Source organism: Homalodisca vitripennis, chromosome 3, assembly GCF_021130785.1.
Source record: "Homalodisca vitripennis isolate AUS2020 chromosome 3, UT_GWSS_2.1, whole genome shotgun sequence".
NCBI classification, from domain to species: Eukaryota; Metazoa; Arthropoda; class Insecta; order Hemiptera; family Cicadellidae; genus Homalodisca; species Homalodisca vitripennis.
The window spans coordinates 60,326,078-60,351,446 of record NC_060209.1 but is presented as its reverse complement, the minus strand read 5'-3'; the positions used below and the strand labels follow the sequence as shown (position 1 = coordinate 60,351,446).

Below are 25,369 nucleotides of genomic sequence, written 5' to 3'. Positions count from 1 at the left end.
TGTAACACTGACATCTGTCACATACATGGGCTAAGTTTCAAGTTAATACTTCAGGAGGTCAATAAAATAGGTTAGTTCATGTAACACTGACATCTGTCACATGTGCGTTTAAATAACTAAACTAACATATGATCGGAAGACCAAATACTTGTCAAACGACTTTTGTTTACATTTATATAAATGGCAATAGCCTTATTTAATTAATTATATATATATATATATATATATATATATATATATAATTATAATTATATATGAATTATTTTATATATATTGATTAGGTGAGTTAAAGCACAGTTAGCTGTAAGACAGAACTTATAAGTGCGATAAGAATATGAATGGTTTGAGTAAGTGTGACGAGAATCAGTAACTAAAGAGAAAACGTCGTTATTACGAAGTAAAAGAAGTGAACTTTATTCACTAATGCTGACTACAGGCTCGTCAAGACGTGCAAAAGACGTGGTGATCTGTGGCTAATTTACATTCAGATTGTGAGTTGAGTTCTGTGTTGAGCGATCTGCTCGTCACAGGGGAACACAAGAATAATCTTATCGTCGCGTACTATTATTTGGCGCGAAATTTTGCTCTTTAATTAATTAATTTAATTAATTTCAACACCGTTATTTCATTACACAAAACAATCTTTTTACTCGTGCTCAGGAAGTTAACACACGGATTTAAATAAAAAAATAAAATAGTAGTATCCATCCAGCGCGGTATTTGGTTATTTAATCCAGCACTGCTCCAACAACCCAATTATTGTTCTTAACAAGATTTTGACACAATAAATCAGACTTTGAGCATATCCTGATCTTGCACATCTCATAAATTTCCTCATTAATCGGTGGTCTCATATATAATTAACACTAACTGACAATCCCAGTTCCGGTAAGATTCTCAGTTGCTGACTTCACCTAGGGGTGATTACTGTTAGGTAGATGGGAGATTTACGTGATTCCCACATGGCAAAACAACCGACCTCTGTACAGGAGCATAAACAATATTGAGGTCGTCCATCGAGGCCAAGATACGGCAAGCCGCTGTAAGGGCCATTACGGCTAATGTTAGTCAAACATGAGAACAGGTTGTAATGTGGAGACGGATAATCATGGTCGACCCGTTCCATTCAGTACATCACAATCGCAGTAGTTTGAAAGAGGACAGGTACACTTTTCTTTTCGGAGTGAAAAGAAACACCAATAGTCCGTATGTAATTTTGAAACTGATAAATTTGCATCTTTTAAGTAAAGCTGAAAGAATAGAAATATACCCCCAGAAGAAAAATAATTAGTTCTATCAAATCCAATTTTGAAGTCCATGGTGAGGTGTCTCTGTTCTCCAGAAGCGGGACAATCCCCCTAATAAAGTTCCCTTGAAGTAAATGTAGGAGTTGTAACTACCACGGTCTGTTTTAACTTTGCTGCTGGAGCAAGATACAAAACTTACAAGAAAACAATAATAGATCAACATCCACATGAAAGAATTGACAACAGCGTGTCCTGCTTTTCATTCCGGTTCATACGATAAACTCATCTGCCACTTTCAAAACTGTTTATTTACGCTCATAGATACAAGCAAAGACTTATGAAAAGGCAAGTAGACATACTTTCCAATACCTATTTGGCTTAGTGATGTCACTCGAGGGGCTGGAAAATTTCATTTCTGACTGACTGTCCGCACGATATCTCGAAAGCGAACTGACTTAAAAACTTCAAACTGAGTACCAGATTTGTGACATATTAACACATGTAACCTAACTACTGTAACACATACATTACAATCATTCAATGATTTGGTGTGTACCATTGAGAATAAATGAATATAAACTTCATAATCTTGCTTTTATAAACTTCAGCTACGGCAAGTGAGTGACAACTCAGGAAATCGGCTGTTCCGTGACGCCCTGCGCTGCAACTAATCAGCTGCAACCCCGCAGTGCATGCTTATCCTGTAAACAAAAATGTGAATGTATCGTGTGGCAAGATATCTCAAGAAATATTTAATCTGTAAACGTCAAAATTTGCCTGAAACTTCATTTCTGTACAGACAAGAATAAGTTACATGCATATAATGTTGCATGTCCAACCATGGAATTTGACATTGAAGCTTATCACGCTGACAAAATTTCCTTTTATCTGCCGGAAGGATGTCAAAATTTATGTTCTGTATAATTGTTTGCCTGTCTGTCTGTCAGAAGAGTGAAATGAATTAGACACTTGAAAATTTTCAGCGAAGCCTGTTACGTGACACGTGGTGTGCCGTACTCCTGCCTTGTACAAGATATTAAGATGCCTTGTACATCATTCAGGTGACGATTTTAGAGCATGATGTGTCCATGAATCGTCTGTGGGACTCTTCGGACGGTGAGAGTATAATATAGTTGGTGACAGTGTTTGCGTCCAGGCCTTGAGCTGCGTATTCGACGATGGTTCTGTACTAGTAGTATGTTTTGCTTGAATATTTTTCATTCCATCAATTGGATACACAGGTACAATTTCTACATGTTGATTTAAAAATTGAACAAATCCTTGGCCATCCCTTTTCTGGCCATAAAAATGATGGTCTTGTCACCTGAATATGATTTCGACGCTGATCCCACCCGGGCTGATCCCAGTTGTAAAATCTATTCAAACGAAGGGGCAATAATGCTCGCCAATGGCTTGTGGAAACACGAGCATTATCAAGTAATATGAGTTTTGGTGAGATTCAGTCAGTGGACGCATCTGAATCGCTTGACAGAGCACATCAAAATTATTGTTGTGTATTTTATTTAAACCTAGACAAGTATAAAAAAGGACTGGGGAATACTCAGGTCCTCATCCTAATTTAACTCACATCTTCAAGCAAGACAGACCGTTACTGAGATTACGTGAACTAAAATTTATGTGCTCAGTCTCCCAAATGTTTGAAGGCTGAAACTTGACTTTTCAACAAAAACGCGGTGTAAGGTCTCATTCCTGGAATTGCACAGCGTGTCTTTACATTCTAATGGCCGTTAGTAGACTAAACTGAAGGGCAATATACTGCCCTCCCCCACTCTCTTCCATTCTTACCCCCTAATTGTAAAATATTTTAGTACGGAATTTTCCTTCTGCGATTTCCAAGACATACATAACAATCAACTGAGGCAACCGAAGTGACACACACCGGAGTGTGGAACATTTTGTAGAAGCGCCGTACAATAAATTATGAACGCTTTGATTATAGTATAATATCGAGTCACGAGCCTCGCTTTACCCTCAGTGAAGTTTACAAGCCACGAATGAAGATTGGTGAGATAGTTCTACAGGTGGAAGAAATACGTGTTTCTCGCATGGCAAAACAATTACCCAGAGCGCATGCGCATAAATACTGTTGAGGTCGTAAATCGAGGCCAAGATACGGCGAGCCGCTAAACGGCCCATTACGGCTAATGTTGGCCAAACATGTGAGCAGGTTGTAATGTGGCGACCGGATTGGATAATTGCGTATGGGCCGGCCACGCGCTCCGGCAACATAGACTCATCTGCGTGCTGGTGCCCCGGACTGGTTCACAGTGAATTCAATTTAGTTCTCGTTCTCAGAGCAATATTACGATAACGGTTTGATATCGGTGCTCGTAGTGTAGATCTGAAATCTCAAGCATGAAACTCAATTAGATAGTGTAGACGTTATAACGCACTCTACAAATAAATAAATGTCTTTATTGCTGTCCCTAGTATTTACATTGCGTTTTAAAAGTCAATTCGTGTAATGAGTCGATTAGTTGAGCTATTAAATAAGTATATTATTGTGTTAAATATGGAAATGGAAATATAAAACATATTTGACAACACTACTCTGACCTTTTTCTGTCTCTCTCCATTATTGACCGTGAAAGCTGGTCTAATGGGCTGGATTTGCTTCTAAGCTCATCGGCAGAAGAGACACCTCATACATCAAAGAGGTGTTTTAAACGAGCTTTCCTCTGTATGTTATAATGACTTATTGTTAAACAGGTGTCTGCTTTTATTATCCTGATTCTAACTTGTAATGTTCCTAATTTTTGATCGTAGTAGTACATATCTCTTTTTGTAATTATTTATAGGAAACGGCTTACATTATACTATAAAGTAATTTTATTACGACAATAAAGCCAGAATAGCAATGATATTAATAAGAAAACTAAATAAATAAACAAACATATGAATAAAACAGATAAAATAACCATTAGTAACAATAAATCAACTAGCATAATTTTAATGACAGTAATGGTGGTAATTTCAAATTATAAAAAACACATAATAAATTCATTCTAGCTGTAACAGTAACAGATAATATTAAAAACTTAATTTATCTGAGCAATTCTGGACATATGACATCTACAATGTTAGCTAATTCTATTGGCACCGTCAGCGGTTGTAGTTATAGTTGTTTTTTCTTATCCTTCCAGCGATAGGAAGACATTTTATTTGTATTCCTTGCCGTCTATCCCTCTGTATATGGAGTCATGCACTTTGCCTGCCAGTTTTGGGAAAATACAGGCTCGTAGAGACAGGGCAATCTCGCAAATCCATTCCGCCTAAATGATTGTTTACGATTACCAGTAGTCGAATCAAATGTTCTGGGAATTTGAACAATCAAATCCGTTTAAATTTAATATTGCTGCAAATTCACGTTCAATAAAATAATGTTAAAATTAATAATAACAATAATCAAGGTTTCGACAGAATACCGTACTTAATATGCTCACACAAAGTTGTTTGTTAATGCAGCGCGTGACAAAATTCCAGTACAAACTATCAAGCGTATTCTACATGCTATGTAAGTACCCCAGATCATACCTCTAAGAGGAATATCCTTATGAACTTGGATCACTTCGTGAAGTCATCAGTCATCCTTTGAGCAAAAGGAAACTTTATGTTTCGTGCACACCTTCATATTTTTATTCAGATCTCTTTAAGAAGAGATCGTACAAATAATCAGGTACGAAAAAGGCTAGGTTGTTCTTGTACAGGCGGATAAAAAACGGGGGATAACGCTAATGTCACTTGCTTAATGGATTAACGTCCCACAATGTATTAGTGATATGAGATTGTTCACGTTGTTCACACGGCAAAAGATGTCTGGCAAGCATAAATTTTACTGGGGTTTTGAGGAAAATTTTGAACTTTAAGTTTAACCTTCTTCGAAGTTGACAGTTAGCTATGACAGTTTCTTAAGAGTAAGCCACTTCTAACACATAAATTCACCCATTCACTCACCTGTATTGCATTAGGAGCTCGATGTCTTAAGGGGAGATGTACGCCCTATACCAGCTCATGTTAATTTTCAAATATTTATGTTTCTTTTTCTCAAGAACTATGATACATAACGAATTGAAATTTTTAGCACTTCTAAAACATACTATTATACACAAGCCCTGCCACTTTTAAAGATTTCCAATCAATATTTTTGGCTTTAGAAATTTTTTAAGGATACTCAATATTTTTTTCAATTATTTGTTTTTAAAAAAATTATTATTTTTTTTTCATTTTGACCTAGACTTATGAAAGTGGCAGGGCTTGTATGAATAGGTACGTTATATATATATGATATAAATTTCATGAAGATTGGACAACTAGTTCCTGAGAAAAAGGAACATTTATGTCAAAAAAGTAAATTTTCGGTAATTCACAAAACACTTTTATGTATACAAAAATATGATTGAAAAGTACCTTTTAAAACATTCCTGCTTCATAGTCTTGTTCCTTGGCCTTATCATCATCAATTAGTTTCTTCCTCACCATTCTTGCCCGTTTCCTAGCTTGCTTTGTCTCTTCTTCACCAGCTTTTTCGGCTTTCCTCACTCGGTCCTCATCAATCTGACGTAGGGTATAAACACAGTTTTGGCCTAGCTTTATACCTAGATCATTAAGCACTTTTATTCTGCCTTGACTTCCTTCATTAAAAGTAATAATACTGTCAAAAACACCAAATCTTAGTGTTTGCAGGCCTACAAATTTTAATTTAGGTATGCGCGTCCACAACACAGAATTAAAACTTTCGTTTACATTCTGTGTTTGACCATGGAGACATTTTTTAAGCAGGTCTGGTGAAAATAATATTAAAATATTATTTAAATAAAAGTTATGTATATTAAAATGCTCAAAACAATATCCTATCGTTCAGAACGTCTTCGATACGTCTGACCACGGATCCGTGCGCCCGACTAGCATGTTTATAATTTTTTTTAGCATATAAATATAACCCAAATATATATGTATTATATATCACTGAACTCAGAAAAATCTATACTTTAAGATAAAAAATATAAAAAAATTGATTTTTTTTTACAATATAGGCGTACATTTAAACGAAAAATACATTTTGAATATGTACCATGACAACCGAGCCATAGTTGTTCAAGCTTACATAGTCTAGGAGAATGGAACAGTAAGAGACTCTTAGTAATCTAGTCTTAATCTCTGTATCACTAAGTATCTATGCGGCCAATATCAGTCATAGTAGGCTTACTCAGAGAGAAGGGATTTATAAAAAAAGAACATGTTCCAAATTTAAGGAAACTCTCGATCCAAAAGCTACGAGGAATTCTTACGTTGATTGATACAAGTTTCAAACTATATTGATACGGTTTTACGCACTATCTATTCACTATAATGTTATGATTTTTCACATCTGTTTCAAATTTGAAACGGTTTTATTAAAGTTATAATACAAAAAAAATTATGGTTGCCTGTAAAGTCGGTTTTACGGGCGAAGATTTTACGTCACAACGTCTTTTTCTCGGTAGAATATTTATTGATATGAATATTATTAAATTGCACAATAGGAACAAGGAATTGAATGAAAATAAGAATTGCACAAATTTTAACTATAGAAATATATTTTGTTTACTAAAACATTGTACATAATTTGAAATTAATTAAAATTTGTTATTGTAAATGGTAAAGTTGAATAAAAAATTTACTAAAATTGGAATTTGAAATTCTTGCTAAACACAGTTAAATTCTAACTCCGCGCGTGGTGATTGGTCGGTTTAGTTCGTTGGTTTGGTCGCACTGTTATGACAGGTTAGAGGTTATAATTTGTTATTTTAAATGTTTGACTAGCAATACGCGCTGTTTCTTCTCAATCGACTGAATTACGATTGATTGCAGAGTGATTTAAACTAATAATTTACTTAACACTATCAACATTTGTCAATAGTATGACATAACCTATAAACTCAGTTTCTCAACTTTTGTGTCAATCTAACAATTAATCAATCAATCATAGTTTACGATAATGAAATATCAGTGTACAATTATTTACCTTTATTGTTGTAGTTGTTGTAAATGACGAATCTAAGCACTCCACATTTTCACGAATAAACATAGTTATCTGCTTTATCCCGTGCGGCGGACCCACAGTTATCTGCTTTATCCCGTGCGGATCCCGTGCGGCGGACCCACTGGACGGGCATCGTAACGTTACCGGGCGTTACACTTTTTCATGAGTGACTCCGAGCCGCAACCTAATTTAAGACGTTGTCACGTCAATAAAAAAAAATAAATAACAATTATATTGAATTAGGTTCAGAATATAGATTGTTGATGTTTAATATTCATAAAAAACCTAGTAGAAAACTTTTGAAGTAGAATTGTCCGGAAACCAAGAAAAATTAGTGATTAACATCTTTTTCAGTTTGTTACTATGTATGGGCGGTATCAAAGTGAGAGTCCATTCTACTAAGCACTTACATTACAGATTTTTCGCTTCACTGAAATAGTAATAACATTGACCTATTTACCTTACATTCAGTAAATGCTTGTTGTCTTTGTGACATCTTTCTGAAATCATAAATATTGAATTCTCTAAAATAATTTGTACGGACACTTTCTACCTGTAATGTCAGACGGTTTTATGTTTTGGGAAACTACATAACTGACTTAAATCAGCCCATTTTTATACTAAAGAGAGAGATTAGCTTTGGTGGGTTTGAAGGGGTAGGTGATCTACAGAGGGAGGGAGTGTTCCTACGTTAGTAACTACTAATCTTCCTTGCTCTTTTGCATTTTATATAAGATTATACATTCAAATGCGCGCGCGCGCGCGCGCGCACACACACACACACACACGCACACGCACACTTCTATATATATGTATTATATTTACAGTTAGCTAAGTATAAATATTTTCATCGTAAATCAACTCATGTATTTTATAAAAATATGTATCTTATAATAACATCTTATCTAATTCGACTTATACGTAAATTTCTAAATTCCATTTATTTAAAAAACCATATATTTCAATAACCTTCCTGTAGGAATCAGGGAATTGTCAGCGAACGCAGTTTGGATCTAAATTAAGAACATTTTCAATTTTTTAAATTTATTTTTATTTAGTAAGTATTTGAGCATCACGAGATAAATTAAGAATACCAAGTTTTTGAATAAGGAGAAATAATTATATTTTTACTAAATAAGACTAGTTTGGCTTTTAATTTTAATAACTTATAAATTATACTAAAAGGTTCAATGTAAATTGTCTAATGGGAGTAAAAGGTAAAGAATTTGAATCATGTTTACATAGTGATACTGTAGTTGGGAAAATATCACGTGTCATTTTAATCGTTTAAACGTTTTTTGCATTACAGAAAACCTTTCGAATCAACGTTATCTCATAAATCTAAATCTTATTATCGTAAGCCTTCTCCTTAGACTGGTGATTTTTGACCTTTTTGTAATATTGATGAATATGTATTAAAAATAGAGATGTCTAAGAATCGAGTTAACCCGTCATTAAGCCCAGTTTTATTTCAATAGTCTGTTGGTGCCACAATGCCAAGGGTAAAAAACTTCATTTAATGTAGCTTGTCACCGCATCAAATTTACCCTCACTCTCGACATGTCAAGAGTTGTCGAGGTCGTAGTTGGAATAAGGTCACCTGAAATGCAACAGCTCTGAGGGGTCTATGGTCCGCATACATTTCCTAGTGATGGGAGTTGGTAATTTAAACTTTTGTCACAGGTTTCCAAGGCGCCATTTTTGAAGAAAGAGAAAATAGAACATTTTTTTATTATTCCACAAAGTTAAGTACAAATTTTAGGAAGAATTATTAAAAATCTTATAATTAGACAAAAAAAAATGTCCATGGTAAGGCTTGATTTTTATACAAAATATATCTAAGAGATGACTGGAGGGAATGATATGACCTATTGGAATTTATTTTATTAACTCTTTACATTTTTCCCAATGTAAATGTAAAAAATATGTTTAATTTACAGACACAAAGTTTATGAAATCTATGAGTACAGCGAGCTGAGGTTGACAAGCGAAGAGAGTGGAATTGATTTGGTTCAACACCTGATAAACATAACATTACGCAAAGATTGGGACGGACTGCAGTGATTTCTACGATAGATGACCGAAGATGTGTTGAGTGAAGCAATTCAAAATAATTAGTAAGCGAAGAGCGAAGTGGATTTGGTTTCCGAGAGATAAAGAAATTAATCCATAAAATGCTTATGAGATAGCGTACAAGTTGGCATGCAAAGTAGAGAAAAGGAGTTCCGTAATATAACAAGGCGTATATATGTAAAGTTTAAGGCTTGCCAATGCACTTTAAACATTTGTTTATTGCATACAGATCCTAAGCAAGTTTGACATTCGTGATGAAGCATTCATAAAAGTCAGCCCGACAAAATGTTGAAGCAATATCAGTACAGTACTGTGAGTTCTGGTATCCAATTGGAGTTCAGGCGTCAAAATATTCCGGGTTGGAACTAATATATTGGTGGTGATTGCAGAGCTGTCAGTCACAGCAGATCTCTCTCAACTGGTATTCATAAGACCCAACGTTAAAGTCCGTGATGGGACCTCAGACCATAATGAAAATTGGCTGACGCTCTCTCTCTCTCTCTCTCTCTCTCTCTCTCTCTCTCGCTCTCCCTCTCTCTCTCCCTCCCCCCCTTTCTCTCTCTCTCCCTCCCCCTCCCTCTCTCTCTCTCTGTACCTGTCTGGAAGATGAACTACACGTTCTATCTGAATATAACATATTCATGTTTTATAATACGTTGGTATACCAACAAACCAGTTCCGCCTCACACCTTGCAGTCCACTATATGCGAAGAATACAACTTATTTTTGTCTTGAAATTAATGAACATTTTCCTTGTAAAAGAAACTGTGTTTCAGTTGTGTTAAGTTTGTGGGGATAATAATATAAAAATTAAAGGGAAATAAGAATTAATTTTTTTTTTTCCAAAAGTACTACGACTTTTAATTTGACAGACTTAAAGCAATTGCTACGTAAATAATAGTTATATCAGTGACAGCCAAGGGGTAAAATTACTGCAAGACACGAATATGGAGATTTACAGTCAGTTATTATAAATCGGCTTCACGGAAAATTAAATTGTATTCTTAGATCGTTGTCTAGATCAGTTGTACTGTTATTTGTAAAATAGACTAATAGGGTATAAAACATTTCTTTGCCACAAAGCAGTATAATAGACCGAGGACAATGGAAAATTTGATTTATGAGTGGTAAAAGAGGGTCAAATACGTTAGGATTTGTTCTTTGGCATGAACACCGTGGGCTATATGTTGTAGATTTTTGTTACAAAGTTCAGTAATATAAATGGATTTTAAATGGGAACACGATTTTTAGACTATTTGATCTTTACTTACTCTCATATTACACTTTGCTTTATCGAGAGATGAAATCAGTAAAACAAAATTAATTAATCAGTGAAAATTAATGCTGGAACCGGAGAAACTATTTGAGCTGACTCGTTACTGCACGGGGTTCCACTTTTTGGCCTCCGTTGTGTGTTTATGGACTGAGTTTATGACAACCCATAAACTGGATAATTACATCAACAACTTCTGGCGGCTCATTGGAGCCAACGTTGTGGCATTTTATGGGTTTACGGGGAGCCCATAGTCTCCCACGCACCCCCCTCCCCCTCTCTAACCGTACACCAATTCAAACCAGGAACCGCGACTAATAAGGCGGCTGGCAGGGCAGTCCCCAGGGCTCAACTTTATTTTCTTACTCAAATTTTGTTCACTTTTATTATTTGGGATTATAAATAAACACTAAATAAAAAATGTGTTTTATTTAATTATTTACAGATTAATTAATTAATTTCGCTTTCAACGGTGAACACAATGTACAACAATAGTAAATAAAATATCTATAAATATCAACATAATCATGTTGTGTTAAATTAGAATAGTAAACAGGTGACAAAAGTACAAAATAATCTTAGCAAATAAGCATAAGTATAGAATGAGTTAATAAAATAACAATAATAAACATATGACAATTGATAATAACACAGTAATAAGTTATAATAAGAAGTTATTGATAACATAAAATATAGGTATAAAATGTGAAATTAAAATGTGATTCTTTATATACTAATACTCTAAATCAATAACAATAATAAATAAATATATGTATACATGTCTAATAGGTACAAAACGAAAACAGTAAGAGTAAATTACAAGCCAAAAACAAAAAAAAAAATAAAAAAAGATTAAAAATATTACAGGATTGTATAAGGTGCGTGTGTGTGTGTTGGCGAGCGCGCGCGCGCGAGTAGATATAATTAATTATTATATCTACTACATGGAAATATTAATAATTTGTATGGTTAACGAATAGAATATTACAATGTATTGTTAGTACAGATTAAAAAATAAAAGTTTTCGATCAATTGTTTTGTAATGTAATTATTTACAGGCCTGGATGACTATATTTAAATTATGAACTCTCTCTCTCAGTTTGCAGCTTTCAAAAATGATGTAGGCTCTAATAGCATTTGTACAACTGCATAACAATAAAAAAGCTTACAAATTAGGCACATTATGGGGGTAAAAATACTTTAATGCAAAATCTCTTAAACATGTAAAAAGGCACATTGTGTTTGTTATAATAATATTTCTATAACTTACATGAAAATTGCACGTTATTTTATTAAGAATAATAATACTCGTATATTCCTCCCATCGTTGTCAGAATAAATATAGATTTCATGTGTAATTAGATTAAAGGTGTAGTATTATTTTGTACGATAAATTTATGACTTATGATATAACTCTTTAATGGATGGCATATTTATATAATATTCTAAGCAATCAAAAAATTATTCATCTTCAAAACTTACAAGGCGCATATATGAGTAGTGGTTTCTATAAATGTGGTTTGGTTGCAATCATATATTATATTTTATAAACGTAATCACTTGCATTGCTTTTTACCATATAATTCTCAAAGCTTTGCAATGTAACCATCTGATAACCTTATGAGATTTTTAAAAAAATATAGAAACACTAGTTATAAATAATGTAGGAATTCTAAAGTCCTTAACCTTTTCGAGCTATGATTCTTATAGCTGAGAAATAAATATTCCCTTTCGAAACGGAGATGGATTACAATATTTAAAACAAAAAAAAATATAAAAAATTGCCAGAATAAAGTATTTTAAAATTATTTAAATTTCTTAACGTTATCGTATAGTTAACATGCCGCTGTACGGTTGCTATTTAAAATATTATAATCTACCAAACTCTTGTAAGGATAAACATTGTTGACCTTTTTTGGCTACAGAGTCCAAATACTCTTCGTTTCATGATGCATAATAATTTATATATAACCATTACTTTTCGAATCGAACGAGCGGCCACTTGATTTTTAAGAGTTATCGCAAAATTTGGAATATTAATAGTTACTTCTTCATATAAAGTAGCTATGGTAGGAAGGGTTTATTCAATTTGAATGTTTAATTTAGCTCCAGTTTACATTCCTTTTATTGCAGCATCTGGTATCTGACGCTGTCTCCTGATTACACTAATAATGGATCTTGTAGTCTTGGTGTTTCTGATTTCGAAACGATGTGATGGTTGTTCGTTTTGAGGTTATACGTCGCTGACTTTCTTTGGATCTCTTCAGACGGACATGACTCCAGATTCCAGAAGTTACTTCTGAGACAGCGTCAGATACTAGACGCTACAATAAAAGGGGGGTGAACTGGAGCTAAATTCAACATTCAAGTTGTTTGTAATTGGTCAATGTTTTAAGTAGCGTTTTACTTTACGTCTGTTTTGTGGAACGTTGTGCACCGAGTGCATCTTGAGACTTCTTAGTGGTTGAGACTAGTCAATGAACTTTTCTAAGGCATGTATTATACCATTTATGAAAACCAAACATTGATCATTATGTTTTTTTACGCAAAAAATAATATTTTAAGATAGTAAATAAATAATTTGTAGATTGCCTGATTTGTGGATGAAAATAGAATTATCAACTTATATTAGTCTTAAATATATATATAGTCTTAAAGTGTATAATCAATATTAACGATACAAACAATAGTATCAAACATTGAGTTTCCAAACATATTCTCAACTTTATTTTAGTCAAATTCTAAAATTACAAAATTGTCAGTTTTTGGGAACAATTTTGTTTTTATTTGAGTGTAACTGTTTCAGATAACCAAAAGGGATTTCACCAAACGTTGTGACATTGTGTAACGATTATACAACTATTTCTCATTACCATTAATACATACTCGTTTTGCGCAATATTATGACTGAAATTTGAAATATAACACACTACTTTTGCAGATTTTGTGGCTAGCGTAGTTTAATGACGTAATGGAGATAAACTTATTATGATATTTGTAACGATTTGGTAATATTAATACTATACGGAATAAAGACCTAAGACAAATGTTGTTGCACTCACAGAAACACACGTTAAAGTTTATAAAACTGCACTTAAAATATTTGTAGTTGCCGATGATTGACAGTTTACTAGATAACAGTTTTGTCATTAACATTTTAAAACAAGTTTAAAGAATCAAGCAAAATTAGTTGTAAACTACACTTGGAATTCCTGAATAATTTTACAATAGTTGACCTATATTCCTTATTTCCATACATGTTTATTAATGAAACCAGAATTTGGTTAATGTAATCAGTCCCGATTGATTTTATGTAAATGTTTGAGTTTTGTGAATTGCAATTTGACATAAACATGGATTCTGTTTTTATTTGACATTTGTATAAAATTTACGTTCAATTACAAAGCGGCTCCATGGAGAAACTGTGCATCTACGTCTTTGGCACTTTGGTTGTACATTATATAGCCTACTTCTTTTAAAATCAATCAGATGATATTTTATTCTTATTGGCCTATATCTTAATCATAACTAACTGAAAGATTAAAGTTAGTTACACAGGTAGCTTAGTCATAGAATAAGAACGTCGGTGCACCATATGACTGTCCTCACCATCGACCAATCAGTCCAACCGTGAGGCCAATCAGCAGTTTTTGTCCGGCATGCTGGATCGTACATTGTCCTCGCTCGCGCACAATATATCTCACAAAAAAAATTAAAGTTAGTTACGCAGGTAACTAGCTAGTCATAGAATAAGGACGTCGGTGAACCAGATAACTTTCCTCACCATCGACCAATCAGTCCAATCCTGAGGCCAATCAGCATTTTTTGTCCGGCGTGCTGGATCGTACAATGTCTTCTCCCGCGCACATTATATCTCACCGACAAATTAAAGTTAGTTACACAGGTACATTGCTAGTCATAAAATAAGAACGTCGGTGCACCATATGACTGTCCTCACCATCGACCAATCAGTCCAACCGCGAGGCCAATCAGCAGTTTTTGTCCGGCGTGCTGGATCGTAACACTGTCCGCGTCATGCATATTAATACTTACTGATGGATTAAAGTTAGTTACGCAGATAGCTTGCTAGTCATAGAATAAGAAAGTCGGTGCGCCATATGACTGTCCTCACCATCGACCAATCAGTCCAACCGTGAGGCCAATCAGCAGTTTTTGTCCGGCGTGCTGGATCGTACACTGTCCGCGCCCGCGCCAATTAAAACCGTCTGTGTGTGTGTGTTAGTGGCCGCCCAGGTGGTCCAGATCTTACCGGCAGTTAATCACTCGTGACGTCATCACTGATTTCGGCCCTTGATAACAGTGTCCGGTATCCGAGCGCTCTGAGATTTACTAAATCAGACACGCTAAATTTCATTAGAACTGTGTGAGAAATTTAGTATTTAATTTGAACAACTATAAATTTGACATTAAGTATAAAATTATGATAGATACTCGTAGATGAGAGTGATTTGTTCTTTCTGGATAACCTTGATACAATATGTTACGCTCTTTGAATTAACTACGTATATTATATTAGGAAGTGGTCTGTATGACCATTTACGATAGACTTAACAATATTAGTTCAAACTTAATATGGGACCCCTAAATCTGAAATAAAAAAATTATTAAGTAGCTAATATTACGTAAATAAATTAATAAACTGAGCAAGAGTTTCATGATGAAACTTTTATTATAAAGGGGGTAAGCTTTCCCTTGAAGGTGGAGATCTGAAATATGGCACTTAGCAAGATCGGCTGGTGCAAATTGAAATGGAATGATGCGCCTTATAGATTATGATTACATTACATTCGCCAATCACTAATATGACAATCTGTTTTCCCATATGTCAAACTAAAGGACATTCATTCTGGTAACCAATAGTTTTGTTTCCCTGTCGCTGCACATTGAAACTGTAATCAGAATAGGTTACGCTAGACTCACAATTTTCAACATCTAACTCAAACTTCTCTTCTTACATTGTTCATCTATTTGTAACGTAACAGTACTACCAAATTCCAGGTCGTCTAAGGTCATCATTCGGTCTCAATTATGATTGATGAAGGAGGAAGTTGTATATAATTGCTTTGAAATACTCTTATGTGGTTCAATCGGTTTTTGGTTTTAAAGTATTATTTGTGTAAACATCGTATCATTTTAGGATACATTTCTTGAACTCTATGTAAAATTATGGGCATTTAAAGAATGAAATTTAAACAAATAGTAAACGTATCAGACCCAAAAAACTGCTAAAAATAAAAATGTGAAATTGTATAGTACGTATGTACATGAGTACATACTACACACTTTAGATAGTGAAATTGTTTTATTCGTTTATTATTTGAGGAAATTATATTTTTGTAATCAAGTAATAAATCAAGAACATTACGTATATTTAGTTTTTTCTTAAAGAAATAATTTTTAGTAAAAAAATATAATTTGTTGATGCCAGGTAAATTTAATCTATATACAGTGAAGATTTCACATTTTTATCTTCAACAGACTGATTGTAAAATTACCTAAATGTCCTACTTTAAATTCGTATAGTTTCAATGGAATTTTAAAACTACTGTTTTACTTTGATTTTTATGCAGGGAAGTCATCTTAAAGACTAAAGAATTCAACATAAAACATTCTTCAAAATCTAAAATCGATTGCGCCACTTTAATGTCCTATAATTTTTGGTTAGTACGTCCAGTCTTAATAGCCTAAAAGCAAATCACTCTTCCGAAATTTTTAAATTGCAACATTTTTCATAGAATTAAAATGGATTAAATTAAATTGTGGTTTAAAAGTGGTTTCACATTTTTCTGACGTAGGGTGAGTAGTAATTTTCATTAACTGGACGTTTCGGTCAGGACGTGGTGAGGCAAACGAGTGCTATTCTTTGGAGAATTAATAGAGCAGGTTTACTCCTGTAAATTAGGTCTCGAGTTTTCGTTGAAGAGGACACTCAAGAGGTCACTGAAGCATGGCTCGGAGAAACGTGCAGTCATCGCAGTCGCTCACACCGCCATTACAATGACATATAACAACTCTAGGACCGGAAAACGGAAACGTCCATGTTCTGTTTTCCGGTAGCTCGCGAAGCGCGGTGCGGCGCGGCGGTTGGAGACTGAACAGCCAATGAGAGCCGAGCATCGGATTCCAACAGTCAGTCGGATGCCATCTGGCAATTCACTCATTATAAAATAACTGCCACAAATTTACCTACACAATTGATTTTTAAGAGCAATAATTACACGAGAACCAGTCGGGGACCGTTCTAAAATCGTTACGGCCCTGTAATTAGACGCGATCTGAATGCTAAATTATAATTACATTCTCAGTGATTCTACCAATTTAAAACCGTTTACAGTAATGGAGTTGATGAAGCACCTCGTTAGCCAATGACGGATCGTCTTACCAGTGACCGACCTGTTTGTTTACTCCAATTGATTGGTACGGTGACTGCGTGCCAGTCCTCATCTGTTAACCGAGGCAAAGGCTCGCTTAGCTTCCTCTGATAGGCCGGGAGCAAAGAGAGCAAATTCGCATTGTATAAGCACACAACCTAGCGAAATCATCAAATTGAGTTTGTGAAATCAATACATTGTTTCCAAAAAGTTCTATCGTTAGCCGCGAGAGTTTTGGTGGCTATCGAAATAATAGGGAATAAAAGGGTTAAACATATTAAACAATAAATTTTTCTCAGATTGTATTTTTTGTTGGCTTACACGTAAAAGGTGCAATTTTTATTTCATTATTAGATTTGTGATTAAATTACGAGAATTCTACCTTTGCTATATGAACTGTTATACGGTAACCTAAAAATCTTTGTTTAAAATATATCGCTTTATTAAAAGCAGAAAAATTTCTATTAAGTGATTTTTTTCGGTTACTTTGATGTTGAGTCCCCACTCCATGGTCAATGAACGAAATGGTCAACAGTCAACGGACGAAAATGTATATGCCGCTATTTTAAAATTTATTTACTTGTTGAAGGTTAGTTTTACGAGAATTAAGCTATGAAACATTTCGCGTCAAAAATCATTGTTTTATATTCTTAAACCTTCCGATAACACCTCATTTAGTTACCATAAAATTAACGTGGCTAATGATAGATTTCTTTCTTGGGGAAAATGTTCTGTCGAGTTGATGAGAATCGGACGTGTGCTTGTACAATGTACATTGGCCATCGTCTTCTGACTGTGATTGACTGGGGATGTGTAGAAAGTTCTTACATTTCTTTTTTAGGCTGGTGGAGGTTTGACTGGAGAACTATTGCGAAGCCAAGCAGAGGCCTCCCTAGTACGTAACGGATTGTACAAATTCTCCCATGTATGGATGACCTCAGGTAAGCCGGTAGTAATCATCAGGAGTTTGGATTAGGAGTTCACAATATCTATTCCTCATAGCCACGAACCAGTGCAATGTATTTTCCAGGGCCTGTGCACTGTGCAATAATAATAAACATGTACTAAGGACTAGTGCTGACAAATGTACATAAAAACTTGGCGTCTTCAAATAGTGTTTGGCTATTTAAATACGTAACTGTCCCGTGCAGGTTATAATATGCAGGCGCTTTGGTAACTATTATATACTGCAGCGCCGTCTGGTGGTGAGTTATATCAATGGGCATAGCATATAAACCTTCTACGTGGAAAAATACATATACATACAAATTTTCATAATGATCGGTCAAATAGTTTGTGAGTCTATAAAGGACAAGCAGACAAATATTCATACAACACACATATATAGATTGTGTAAAGTAATTTGTACAAAGGGTATAGATCTCTTTGGAAGATCACGGGTTTCCAGGTCTAGTGAAGTAGAAAGAGGGGTTTATTCGATAAAAACATTCATAAATAATAGCCTAATCACAATTAGAGATGAGTGTAGAAAATAAAGTATTTCAATGTCATCAAAATTGGAGGCTGCGCTCTTTTTGGACTGTTGGCGCAGATTGGAAAACATGGAGGCCTGTCTTTGTTCACCATGATATTCACATTTGCTGTCTTTTTCCAGTGCTGTCATTTGGAGTCCACGACGTCTAATGTCAAATAACTGTAGTTGATGATCAATACCTAACTAATAAGGCTATGCTATAACTCATATTGTGGGATAAAGCGTGCAAAGCCGTGGGTAACTAATAGGTATATTAACTATAAATTTTAAAGGGAACTATGATCATTTTGAACTATGCTTAATTTATGAAAAAATACTCCAACAACTAAGAAATTTTATTTTTGTGAGGCCTTTCCTGTTCAATGAACACATCATCAGACCCACACAACTGAAATAAAACTTATTAACTATTGGAATGTTTCTTTATAAATTAAGCATTTGATTCCAATAAGAAGCTGGTAGAATGTATTTTGAACTATGTCTTTAATTTATAATTAATTTACACAACGAATAATGTTCTTCGAATATATTTTCACAAGCAATAATTTTTTTTAAGGAAATATAAAACTCATATGGAAATAAATAAACTGTTTCCCTTACACAAATATATTTAATTTGAAATAATTATTGTTTCACTATAAAAAATTGTACACCAAATGTATTAATATAGGTACATAATTTGTGAAAATGTATCAAGAGCAAACAGTAAGTGTTATGTGATAAGACGTTTCATAACATTACTTTTAAAACGTCTTAAAGTTGCAGTTACAACTCTCTTCAGGAAGTCTACAATATCAGATTACACGGAGAGTTGTGAGTCTGCCTTCCATTTGAAGATGAAGGAAGAGGTGGTATTGAGGTTAGTTTGTAAACCAGAGGATAGGTGAAGCTGCCCTGCCCCCTGATGACCCAGCGCGTCCTGGAGCGCTTGTTAGCCAAGGTAAGTGAGTGAATGTCCTGGTTTATGTGGGAGCGGACATCATTGTCCTGGAAGCCCAAGGTACTACTAAACACTGATGTTTGTGAGGTTGTGGTCAGAGATCTTTATGTAGCCGACGAAACCGAGTGGTATGATACGAGCAACGGACTACTGATCTGGCTACAATCTTGCTGCATACTGTAAAACAAAACCTACTGTACTTGCCGTAAATTTAGTCCAAATTTTAAGTACTATACGACCATATGTCAAAATATTTAAAAAAGAAATTAAAAAAATCATTTAGTAACTATTTGATTTACTCCTGATCAGATGAAAAAATAATTTGTTCAAATCATAACTTATTTTAAACACGTTTCAAATGTTATTTTAGTTAAACTAAACTAACTAAAATATATATTATGAGGTAACTATGTGGTATAGTTAAACAGGTGGTACAAGTTATGAACTAAACGTTTTATTTCATTAAATACTTAGTGGGCTATCTAAATATAACATAATATGTAGACTACAAGTTACTTGTTTGCTCTACAGTAATAATAGTACATTTCATTTCTAGTCTCGAAAGGAAAATATAGCGGGGCGAGATTGAATTTACCGCCACATTGCATTCTGAATAATACTGTCAAGCCGCGTTATATAATTTTTGAAACAAGTATCGAAAAATACATTTAATCACGATGCAAAAACGTTCACTCAACTTAAAAAATATCTGATGTTTAAGTCCAGTAATTGTTTTCCCATAGAGAAACGTAACACTATTGTATAATTCATTTTCGTGTTAAAATCAGTTTTTGAATATTGTACTGTCGAAACAAATAAAGATTTTAATTGTTTATACAGGAAAAAAGATGTTTACATAGTGATGTTTACATTTTGGAGAGGAAAGATCAGCTGACAGCTACGAGGGGAACGATGACTTTTGAAGATCTAAGCTATATTTGAAAGTACCCTATGACCATACAAAAGTGATAAAATAGAAGTTTTCGTCACTAGTAGCAAAAGTGTTTGGTTTCAGTATGCAATCGTGTTTTACGCACGAGACAAAGCCGATTTCGAAAGTACGACAAAGCGTCTAAACACACATTTTCTCCGTGTGGTGAACAACGGCTTGTTTCATATAAGAAACATAATTAAATCTTTATGAATAATGAATTCGTAACTTAATTAATTAATTGAGTGAATTAATTTCACGAACTCCATTAAATAATACATTGTAAACATTTAGCAGTTCCACGAGGGATCGTACTTCAATATATCCGCTTAAAATAATTGTATTAATTATGAATAATTTCAAAATCAAGGCATCCGAGTTTATATTCGGCCAATTAGTCCGAGAGTTAGAAATTATTTAGGAAAGTTACGATCCAATAAGCTTATAAATATAAAGGAGGAATGATTATACGCGTAATTGAGGTTACTATTTTGACTTTGTGCAGACTGACGGAATGGCAATCAAATGATCCGAGTTGACTAGAAAATAATTGTAAAGTTTTCTCGTCTTGAAATTATATTACTTGTGTAATTCAAGTATTTGACATTTCAGTTTGAAATTAGTTCTGTATAACACATTAACAATCTCTCCAACTATGTTAAAACCGTATTAAATATTTATTTAAAAGAGAGTTGATCTTTTTAGAACCAAGAGCTTTCTACAGTGTTGATGAATTTATGGGTGTCAATAGTAATAACATAAATTATTAAAAAATGTCATGCACCTTAATTAAATAAGAAATCATACACGATAGAAGAATTGGTTGCTTTTTAAATACACACGCATTAAAAATCGATTACTTCGAAAGGCTTTTGTTTGGCTGATATGTTTCTATGAATAAAAAGGTGGTATTGTACCGAACGTAACAGTGTAGCAAACGTTATAGAACCTAATGCATTAAAATTTAATAAAACGAACATTAAATAATAAAGAAGTCGATTTTACTATCACTGGTATAAATGAAAAAACAATTTTCCAATATACGGTAACCTCTATTTTTTAGCGCAGGGCCTCTCCGAATCAATGATTCCATCATCAGGCACTTAACAAATGTTTACATTTTTCTAAATAATAGTTATTATAATAACATATGGTCAAAGATTTGGATACATGATTAGCCAGTATAAAATATTTAAACAGAACTATATTTTAATTTTCTTATAAATTGAGATGAGAATAGAATTCAATTTTGAATTGGTCAGTTTTCATGATTGATAAGTTTTTCTTGATTTGTGTTATTGTAAAATGTGGAATGAATGTATCATTGATTCCGAAAGGCTTTGCGCAAAAATAATTTATATTGGACAATATTTTATTCATTTATATCAGTGATAGTAAAATAAGCCTTTTTTCCAATGCTCTAAGATTTTTCATTCAAAAAGTCGATAGTAATTTATTAGTAAAAATAGATATTTAGGGAACAACAAATTTTAAAGGTTTATTTGAAATACATAGTTTTATTTGAAACTAGGAATCCTAAAAGAGACGAAAGCGATATCGATTATAAAGGTAAACCCGAGCCAAAGAGTCAGAGATGAACACTGCAAGTGGTCTGCCCCGGGCCGGTCGTTTTTGTGCGGTAGCCCAATTATTTACAAGTTTCTCACAACCGTTTGAGGCCTGTAATTTCACAAAGGAGGCGAACCTTTTGTGGCTAATTGTAGTTGCACACGCACGCCGAACTGATTCTAACCATTCATAATCATTTAATATAATGATAACCTACAGGTCTCTAGGTCTGGTGCTACGGCCTTTGTCTAACTTGGTGGCAACTATCTTGTGTAGGCTGTTGTTCGCGTCGGTATTTCCAGTGTCTTCAAGAAAACGTATGAAATTAATAGATTGGTTTTAGATTCGTGCGTGTTTTGATTGAGAAGGAATAACAGAGCCCACTTTGCTTTTGGAATAATATTATTTAAATTAACGTTGAGATAAATGTTAGTCGAAATTCGAACAATGAGAATTCACCTCCATCATGGAAGGGGGGATTGAGGAACCATAAATACATTCCTCAGGAAACATAAAACTTCCGGAACAACCACAAAAACTAACATAAGTTTGCTGCAATTATGGAAGAGAGGGCAAGTTACATGCTGTTTAATAATACATTTTTGTCCATGGAAACAGTAACTCTTTGATCTATACTATACTTGGGTATGTTACGGAAATAATAATATAAGTATTGTAAATTATTACCGATAGAAAACCATCTACGGCATTAAAATATATAAGAATGACAGATAAAGATTTGAATTAACTTTGGCAAGTACGTCAATTTAATTTCATAATTGGAAATGAATTTGATTTTTTCTAATAAAAGCTAAGGAAACATCAAGTGCACTTAAACGTATGATCCGGTCTTTTATGCAACTTCTGGAGTGACATAGTATTAAGTGAGTTGGGGATTGGATGTGGCTCCTGGTAAGATCCTATGTTATAGACACAAATGAGATACTGGGCACTATCTTACTCGTGCCTCTTTGGAGGAAGCTGGACACCAGCTGTGTACCAGCATTTATCTACCACTACTAGTCAAAGCTGGCAGGGGATAGTTCTCTCTCATTTAAAGTTGCTAAAGTTTTTAACGCAAAGTAAGTTACATAATCAATCCACTCCAATACTCACTATTTCCAAGAAACCAGTCAGCAATGTTATATCAAGTTAATCCTACCAATATGCCTATATTTGTAGTTAGCGATATTCTGTTCCTGAACATCTATCTATTGAGTTGCCCAAATGATAACATATATATTTTTGCTGTGAAGTTTCTACGGGAAACTATAAACACAAAAAGTGAGCCTCTTGGAATCCGAAAATAGTACATTTACTTGGTAAGTTTGTGGCTAAACCGTTACTTGTTTTGGTGTCCGATGCACCAACGTGTTTAATACAAAAATGCAGACAATGTATGTAAATATCTTTATACACTATTCCTGTCTGAAATAAATATATTTGTAAATTATCCGCTTCCACCCTCTATCCTGACCCTCTATGCCAGATCCAGAAGCAAGTAATGTTCTAACATTAATACTGTCGGTCACTCTTATTTGGATTCCCAGATATCGCTAAATATACCGATATCAGTGCTGGCAGTTGGATAATGTCCTAAACATTTACAGCCTATTTGCATGATCAGACATGATGCGATAACCTCTATCACAGGTATCAATGATCATGTATACTGAGATATCTTTGGACATCTCCGAGGTCAGTGGTGGTCTCCATTAGAGGTATCTCCATCGCCCCTTGTTTGGGTGGTGAGATATCCCCAAGTATTTCCAAGTTAAAGTGGACATCACTGAGAAAATGTCGTCTCCACAGTCTATTCCTTGCAGTTCAATAGTCTTAAAAGTCCTTGAACTCCAACAGAAAAGACGGAATTCCTTGTGGGCAACATGTTTCATAATAATTTAAATCTCCGTGATACTTGAGGATCACTAGTTTCAGTCGATGAAACTCTAGTATCATTACCCTCTTGTAGAATATGGGTGATGTATAGTTCTACTTGTATCATGGTACCAATAGATGTTTGGTAGTATCAAGTGTCCAGATCAGCCATGAGGCACAGACAACAAATCATCTTTTAAGGTATGATACAGTGGAAGGTGAATACTTCGAATAATTTTAAGTAAAAATCGTGGATATATTTAAATTTTATTTCTGGCCTTTGACATTTGTCTTATGTGTCCTAATTTTACATTAGGAACGTTTATTCGAAATTTGTTTTGGGTGATATGAAGTTTTTATGTCAACCCTACATTATTTTTAAAGAAGAATTGATAAAACTTCACGAAGCCACATCACTGTGCATCGTCTCATACCGTAGTTCATTCACTCTAGCTGTGCAATCGCACAGCTATTCAATCGAGTAGCGAGAGTGACAAAGAAAAATCTCTTCTTCCACTACACACAAATCGCCGCGCTTGTTTGATTACCAAGAATGTAGAAATGTGAGAGGTCTGAATGTATCCGTGCCGATGTACCCACCCTCTCCTCTCCGACGCATAACCTCTCATCACATGTCTGTTTAGCCATTACTGTAGCGACTCATCTGTCAAAGTAAAACATATGTTCTGCGTGTACTCAAGACTTTACTTTTAACAAATTTTATGTTGTTTGTTATAGTACATGAAATATTCAAGTATAAAGGGTATGTAACTTTGGTTCTAACGTTAAGTATTCAAAATTAATATCGTTGAGTTCAATAATGTTACTCAGCCCTTTTAAAGAAACATTAAATTAAATTTGTAGATAATTCGTAATTTTTCACCAGTCTATTGAGATTCAAATCCCATGTTCCATCGTATCTACATGCGAAAATTATTCACAATCTGTACTACTATTTTAAAGTAACCATAGAAACTGTCAATCTTTTGAAGGTATTAACCATCCAATTACAGTGTATGTGATTACTGAGGCACAGATCTCGCGGTTGGAACCAAAGAGCGAATCTCTCATAAGAAGGGTGTAACCCGAAACTGTTAAATATATATTTTCTGCTGATTTATATCGACTATACAGAACTCACTAGTCTATGACGAAAAATTATTCAACTAATAAATTACGAGCTGAAGGAACATGTCTACCCTAGTAGTGTAATTCAAATTTATCTTGGTGTTAATAAGTTAGTCTGTAAATTGGAATTGAAAACTCGAGAATCTTAGCCCACGTTTTATGTTTAGGTTCCTTAAATCCAATCCTTAAACTTGGTTTTCTCTGTTCTATATATGTAAAAGACAAAATGAAGATATTCTTTAAAATTTTCAGAATAATGATAGGAACCCGTTCTCATAAAATACTACAGAACGAATGACCTAATATATAAAATAAACATACTTTAAACTTTAAGGTAATGTTGTGTAGGAGGTATTGTCAAAGTCAGATGTTGGTCTAAAGGTTGAAGCCTTGTAGGAAT

The 25,369-nt window shown here is 34.1% G+C and overlaps 1 protein-coding gene across 1 annotated transcript in view; it reads left to right on the top strand.

The window, feature by feature from the left end:
* Nucleotides 1-25,369, top strand: part of LOC124356976 (putative gustatory receptor 28b) — a 63,548-nt gene that overhangs the window by 2,432 nt on the left and 35,747 nt on the right. The window contains exon 2 of the mRNA XM_046808324.1: nt 17,870-17,969. Within this exon, the coding sequence (XP_046664280.1) occupies nt 17,960-17,969 (10 nt within the window). The 5' untranslated portion in view covers nt 17,870-17,959. The remainder of the gene's footprint in view (nt 1-17,869; nt 17,970-25,369) is intronic.